General features: G+C 42.3%; 1 protein-coding gene across 1 annotated transcript in view; it reads right to left on the bottom strand.

Annotated features, from left to right (window-relative positions):
• LOC102291763 (protein TANC1) overlaps positions 1-7,583 on the bottom strand; it is a 45,934-nt gene that overhangs the window by 33,261 nt on the left and 5,090 nt on the right. The window contains exons 4-7 of the mRNA XM_005935270.3: positions 7,447-7,539; positions 5,750-5,880; positions 3,512-3,812; positions 2,513-2,794 (exon numbers count right to left, since the gene is read on the bottom strand). Coding sequence (XP_005935332.1) covers positions 2,513-2,794; positions 3,512-3,812; positions 5,750-5,880; positions 7,447-7,539 — 807 coding nt within the window. The remainder of the gene's footprint in view (positions 1-2,512; positions 2,795-3,511; positions 3,813-5,749; positions 5,881-7,446; positions 7,540-7,583) is intronic.

Genomic DNA, 7,583 nt, shown 5'->3' with positions numbered 1-7,583 from the left:
ACACACACACACACACACACACACACACACACACACACACACACACACACACACACACACACACACACACACACACTTCTCTACAGTTTCACAGAATGGATGTTTACAGTAAACTCTGTGATGCGATGAGGACAAATTTATAACCAGTTGTGGATATAATCCAACCCATGATCTAAAGTTTGATGCTTCTAGCTGTTTTCTGGGAGTCTCTTGTCTGAATTGATTGACCTTCAACATCATAAAGTAGCAAGATCCATGTAAGAGTGTTCTCTAAAAGGAAAGAGAGCTGCATACATTTATGCTCATGCTACAACACTGGCAACTTTGTTAATTTCTTAGCTATTATACTTCTTCAAATCTACACATTCTCCAGCTACTTTGTTAGGTACACCTGTTCAACTGCTTGTTTAGACACAAATCTAATTAGCCAATCACATGGCAGCAAGTGGGGGCATGTAAACACGTAGATGTGGTCAAGATGACCTGCTGAAGTTTAAATTGACCATGAGAATGAGTAAGAAAAGTGATTTAAGTGCCTCTACATGTGGCAACCAAGGTATGCAGAAGAGCATATCTTAATGCACAACACTGCAGCAGAAGGCCACACCAGGTGCTACTCTGGTCAGCTAAGAACAGAACTGAGGCTACAACTTTATTTATATAAAGCCAAACCACACCAACAGTCATCGCAAGGTTCTTTATATTGTAATGTAAAGACCCTACAATAATAGAGAGAAATAAAGTCACACAGACTAACCAAAATTGGACAATAGAAGATTATAAAAATGTTGCGTGGTCTGATGAGTTCTGATTACTGCTACCACCATAGAAGCCATTCAGAAGCCAGGGTCACAATTTGGCATAGGCACAAAGCCTGAATCCTTCCTTGTTAAGGGGTCAAGCTGCTGTTGATGGTGGTGAAAGGGTGTGGGTGATATTTTTCTGACACAGTTTGGGCCCCTTAGTACCATCCTTCAGCACCACAGCCTATCTGAGTGTTGTTGTCGAGCATGTTCATCCCTTTATGACCGTAGTGTGCCCATCTGATGATGGCTGCTTCCAGCAGGATAGCAAGCCATGTTACAAAGCTTCAATCATCTCCAACTGGTTTCTTGAACATAAGAGTGAGTTCACTGGACTCAAATGGCCTCCACAGTCAACAGATCTCACTCCAATAGAGCACCTGTGGGATTTGGTGGAACAGGGCATTCGCATCATGGACGTGCAGCCAACAAATCTGAAGCAACTGTGTGATGCTATCATGTAAATATGGATTCATGTATAACTGGTGGTTAATAATAAAGCTGTGAGGAACATTTCCATAAAAATGACTTGTGGGTAAATGCAAAATGCAACTCAATGTTTTTATCTGAATCTAACCGGAGCACAAGTTTATCTTTATCACAAGTTGCATCTGTCTACAGTTTGACACTAATGCCTGACACTAATACGTTAAACACCTAAATTTTAAGTTTTAGATTTCATTTTTTCTTGTCTTATTATGTATATCATATATAAATATATTCATCCTGCTCCTCTATGTCTAATCGTTCATGAAGATGAAGTAAAATCCTAACCGCTACATGCAGCTTGTTTCATCTTGATACTGAATTTCATCAAGAGTGTCTAAATGAAAGCACCAGCTGACAGAAGAAACTGGCAGGCGTTACTGTGAATCCACTCCTTAGGGAATCTCTTCTTTTGCTCCCACTACAAATGAACTGACATCTAAAGGAAGAAAAAGAGCCTCATGCATTAGCAAAGATCGTGACTGTAGAGGGGGTATTTTTATGACAACTAGAGGCCTCCCAGGACTTTTAACTGGTACTGCTCACTGTGTGTATCCAGCCTCCGTGGTAAGTGGAGCACCAGCACACGGTGCAGTGAAGTTCAGTTCTGCATCGCAGGCACTTTTCTAAATTATCCTTCTACTGCATTGCATGAACAGTTTGAGAGTATCAAGTTAACAATCAACTTAATCAATTTGCTATTCAGTCAATATTAATCAGTCCATTAATTAATCACTCGGGTCACAGCTGCCATATTCATACTCTCATTAGCCCACTTCATCTACAGTATAATGGCATCTTTTAACAACTCACTCACTAGCTCACTAATTATGAATCATTTGTTTAATGTGTGCAAGAATGGAGGTGTAAAAATGGCACGTTTTGCTTTTTTTTTGCTTTTTTTGCTTTTTTTGCTTTTGCGTGTTGGGGGTAATGAGTGGGACTATTTCTTGGCCGGGAAAATTAACTTCCTGGAATGTTTGTTGGTTGACTAACAACTTAGAGGTGACAGCAAGACCCTAGGAAATACGCAGTAATTAGCCAAACTGTATTCCCTTAAGATTCCCTTAGCTTGGCTCATAGACAGCCAGCTTCATATGAAACTGGGAGATATGAAACGTATTAATCCATCAGCAGCTGAGAAGGTGCACAATCCCAAATCTCTCTCAAAGTCATAACCGATTCTTAATTCGCAGAATAAGAAAGAACGAGAACCTGGGTACCTGCTACTGAGTTTGGACGGGGCAGCGCAAGAGAGGAGGTGCTGTGCAAATGGTGCTGTGGGAGGGGCCGTTTCGGTGCTGGTGGAGTTCTGGGCTCCATGATGTCCATTCTAGGTAAGGCCTCATCTGGCTGGGTTGTGAGATTGTCCCTGGTTGGCCTGGGATGGCGGTCCTCATTTGTATGGCCCATTACGCCACCACTTCCCTCTGGGCCTTCGTCCTTACCCAGACCCTCAGTGGAGGTGCTGCGCTCCTCATTCTCAGAAGAACTAGTGATTGTTGCTGTGCAGCGGAAAGAAAAATATGGTTAACAGAGCCAAGAAAAGAAAAAAAAAAAACAACAACATCTGGCATGTCACTGCTTATATGCACATCCTCATAAATGACTAAAGACAAAAAGTTAAGCAATAGCTTCAACATCATCAAAAACACATTTATTCAATCTACAATGAAATACACCCTTTTTTGTTTTACTCACAAGTCATCAATCAATAAGTTTCATTGTACTTGATGAGCCCTCTACCTTTTTGTGTTCAACTATAAATACAAACTCTATTTAAAGAGAAAAAAAGTGTCCTATTTTGGGAGAATCAGACCCGTAAGCAACAAAGACAGCAGTGTCCCAGTTTTGACAGGAGGGAGCTGAAGCCTGAAGGCTGAAGTGGCACAGACAAACAGAGAAACTGGCTGTGGGGTAGAGGTGCACATTTTACATAGATAGTGATGTTGCATCTCCCTAACTTTGAGAGTGTAGGAAGGTGTGGCAAACACCAGGAGAGTCATATTTGATTTCCCGATTCCATATTATAGCCCATGTTTGTTTAGCTAACCATTTGGTTTTTTTTAAACTTCTGATGATGCACGACTAGGCATCTGTGTTGGACGTGCGTCACTATGTGTAAAAAAAAAAGAAGAAGAAGAAGAAAAAAAACCCACAATTTGAAGTCCTGTAATATGAACAGATACCATCTGGAGACACAGAGCAGCAGCAGATCTCACCTATAATTCCACTATCCTTGCTCTCCAACGTTGAGGTGGGGCTTTGAGATGGAGGCCCTGGACTGCTCCCAGTCATGAGTCCACAAGGAGGGCAAGGGGCTGGGCTGGATGCAGGGCTAGAGAGGGTTCCACTGGGACTGCTGCTAGAGCCACAGTGGGGAGAAGGTAAAGGTAAAGGCTGGGGCAAAGACTGGCCTCCCGCACTGGTGCTCAGGGTGGACGAGGGGCTCTCTGAGCAGGGTGAGGCTGTGCTGCAGGTCAGGGTGGAGCTGGGACTCCCCCCCTGAGCAGAGGAATCATACTGGGGAAAAAAAACCAGAGAAGAGAAAGGGTTAGAAAAAGTTAAGCCATAAATAAAGGTGGAAAAAAGGCTCTGTGGAACAATATTTGAGCATGTTTAAGTGAAATTCCTCTATGTTGAAAGTGGAGTAAATTAGCAGTGCCAATTTCAAACCTTTTAACAGCACTTCACTCCTCGTGACACTGTTGGCCTTCTTGCGCAGCGTTATTTGCAATAGTGAGTGAATATGTTTGAGCGTGCATGCAGATGGGAATTGAAAAGATAATTCCAGTTATTTTCATCCTTGCTGTCATTTCCCAGTTTTTCTTTTTTCTAAAGATGACTGGCTGTCGTCAAAACTAAAATCAATCACTGCAGACATTCAGAATTTACCACGCTCTGGGGTTTTTTGCGATGTACCACACAGAGGAAAGACAAAAAAAGTGCAAAAAAGAAATCACGCCATCAGTCTAAACGATGTTACTGATTAAAACAGCACACCTAAATTTTAAGTAGGGAAATCGAAAAAGGCAAGTATTATACTCGCTTTTCGAACACGCAACTTTTTTTAAGTCACCTCTGATGAGTAAATTCAAGATACTCAGACCTGACTTCGCATACTTGCCAATGCAATAACTATAACACGGGAAGTAAGTATTTAACCCTTTAAAGCCTGCAACATGAAATACTTGCCAGAAATTTCTATTTTATTTAAATTTATAAATTGAGTGTTAATTAAACCTTAAATATAGGAGTTTTAATTTGTTATATATTTGTTACATTCAGCATTTTTCTGCAGTTTATCATTTAAAAACATATTGTGGAATTTAAATTTTCCTGTTAGGAAAAAAAAATCATATTTATGATGCAGAAGTAAGAAAAACTGTATAAAATGTATAAAATATGATACATTGGACATTAAGGGGTTAATAGTGCAAAAAAATTACAAAGCTAAGGGCCAGGCTGGAAAAAATGGATGCAGTAATGAAAACAAATCTTCTATCATACCCATCAATAAAAAAGCCTTCAACTTTTAAACTCACCTTTTGAGAGAACAGAAAACACATATGCACACATAATAGCAAGTGCACATCACTACAGCAGCACTGCGGTGAGTTACATTATATAAGAAAGACTGTGACGTTTTTCTTTAGGTTGTCAAAGGGGTCTTGGTTCTAGCTCGTACATTTTAATGAATGCTTTTAATCTATTGAGTTTCTCCACTGGTCTTTAAAAATACATGTCTACATCATATAAAAATTCATAGCATTTACCAATTAAGGGAGCGAGAATTGAAAAATGTTTGAATTCACATTTTTTTAACAGACGGGCACAAAAAACAAAAAGGAGTCTTTTATCCTTTCATTTGATCACGTGCATTTCAGGTCTCTTCATTACTGATGCAACCTTTCTGCAACACAGAGAATGTATGGAGACAAGGCAGCAGAGTTTAAACAGCTCACTGTTATTCCCTTTATACCAAAGCCTCATCTATCTTAGCCAGGACAACCCACATTCCTCATATGAGCTTTGCTATCTCTGTGAAACTGACTGAATCTGGAGCTCAGGTGGTGGAATGAGGCTGCGAAAATGGGCCATGGCTGAAGCATGCAAAGGCAAAAAGATCGAAAGACATTCGCACAAACAATAACTCTTTATACACAGAGCTTAAACTAATCAGGTACTGAGTGTAAAAGCCATGCGGACACATGGCAAAGCAATTAATAATGATGCAAAATACATACAGAGTGATTTGAGTGCTCAAAGCACACACTCACACAGTACACAATGAGTTCTGTGCAGCTGCATTTTAAAATGCAGTCTAATTATCTTTAATAAGCTTGATTCAAATGTTTAAAGAAGATTGTGAGGGCAATCGTTGTTTTTCTTTTACACCATCCATTCTCCTTTTCTATGCCATGGCAGTATGGGGCCAGTTAATCAATATGTGGCCTTACCTTCTTTTCCCTCCTGTCCTCCATAGGAGAGCTAGCAGTACCGGGCGTTGTTTCTCCCAATAAGAAGCATAGTCTGGTCATTAGTTCCTGGTTAGAGAGGGAGGAGCCAGGCTGTGGCTCCACGTGGAGGTCTGGAGCATACACACATTCGGGACACAGGGATTAACAAGCATGAAAAAACACAGCGGGCCAAATGAAGCCACCGACAAACCGATGCTGCAGATTGAGCACAGCTCCCTTTTAGAGCTTCCCACCCAGCAGCATCAGGCAGTGGACTGCAAGAAATGTATGCATCCACAGGTCAGCGCAGCCCCAGCTGCACTGATTACGGATGCACAGACAGTGGCTTTCCAGTCCCCGGGTTGACGCAGCAGCAGCGAGAGGTTGTGTGAGGTTGTGAGTTTGCCCGTGCTCACGCCTGCCAGGTGCTCTCGGTTAAGAGACGGGTTGTGAATTTCAATGAGCTCGGCGTCGACTCTGGAGCAGAAAGAAGGAGTGCCTCGGCTCTGCCTCCACTGTCGTTCCTAGAGACTGGCTGACAAAGGCCATGTGCAGCATTCATTTATCACTGTTTAAGGCTCCCCTATGCTCTGACCTCCAACCCCTGCTCCTTTAAGGTCCATGCTTACTTCAGCAAGTAAACAGTTTTCGCGTCTCTGCGCTTTACCCGGACGAGCGATACATTCGTTCATTCTCGCACCTCATCTGTGTGCTGTTATCAGCTGAGTAACATGCATATTGAGTAGGCATATAAACAGGATGACAGGACATCATGGATTACAGGAACAGCTCACTCCTCCACGCAAACATCTTTTCATTTAGACATCACATTCAGTCCACTCAGTCGTTCTCTTTCTGGCTCACTCTCACGCTTTAAAGACACTACATCACTCTTAAAGACAAACAAATTGTGTACAAAACACAAGTCAAACCCTGAGAGGAAAAGGGTCAGTTCTGAGAATCAAGTGTGGTCTTTTTTTTTTGTCTGCTTTTTGTTTTGTTTTGTTTTTGTTTTGGAAGGTGCCCCAGTTACAACCTTCCTTAGTGTAGCCTTTGTTGGTACTTTTTTCACAGCTTGGGCATCTGCTGAATATTTGGGCAGGATGTGTATTGCAGCGAGGGGGGAGGAGGGAAAACTTTGCATTTAGTCAGCAGTGCACTGCGATCCAATCTGGAGTAACATGAGGACACACCGAATGTCCAGTTCTATTCATCAAACCACCTAGCAGTTGCCATTGGAAACGGGAAGCTGAGAGGTGCCTGGCAACCAGGATGGAAGATGCCTCGTGAAATCTGTTTAGCCCAAGGGTAGCCCTCTGGCCAGAAACACAGAGAAAGCTGGCAGAGAGGTCAGTGTTTACACCATTATTGCTAACCTTAACTGTGTAAAGCAACATACAAAGAAGCCAGGGCAACGACTCAAGAGAAACTGGAATAAAACAAATCCACTCTCAGCCATCCCATGAAAATGACACAGGCACCACTATCCTTATATACATCTTACAGAGGAAAAAAACTCAGCAAAGCCTTTTAGATGTAATTAACCTGCCCTCATTTTCTCTTGAATCTCTTTCTCATTCATTCTCTCTCACCTATAGCCCTATTCTCATTCAGCTCCACTGATCAACACCTGCCAAAACAAAACAAAACACACACACGACGATGCTATACCCACGCCCACACGCTCCCGTTCTCACCTCTGTGGTCTGCTTTGCCACGGCATGAGGCAAAGACGAGTGGCTCTCTTGCGCTGGAAGAGCCATCCACATACTCCAGCCTCCTTACCCGTCCTTTGGCCACAGCAAAGAGGCAGAAGGGAGAGGGAGGGAGGGAG

This window comes from Haplochromis burtoni, unplaced genomic scaffold (genome assembly GCF_018398535.1).
Source record: "Haplochromis burtoni strain Fernald_Lab_line unplaced genomic scaffold, NCSU_Asbu1 Contig_195, whole genome shotgun sequence".
Lineage (NCBI taxonomy): Eukaryota > Metazoa > Chordata > Actinopteri > Cichliformes > Cichlidae > Haplochromis > Haplochromis burtoni.
Note: the sequence above shows the minus strand (reverse complement) of the source record. Positions and strands in the feature narration are given on the sequence as shown.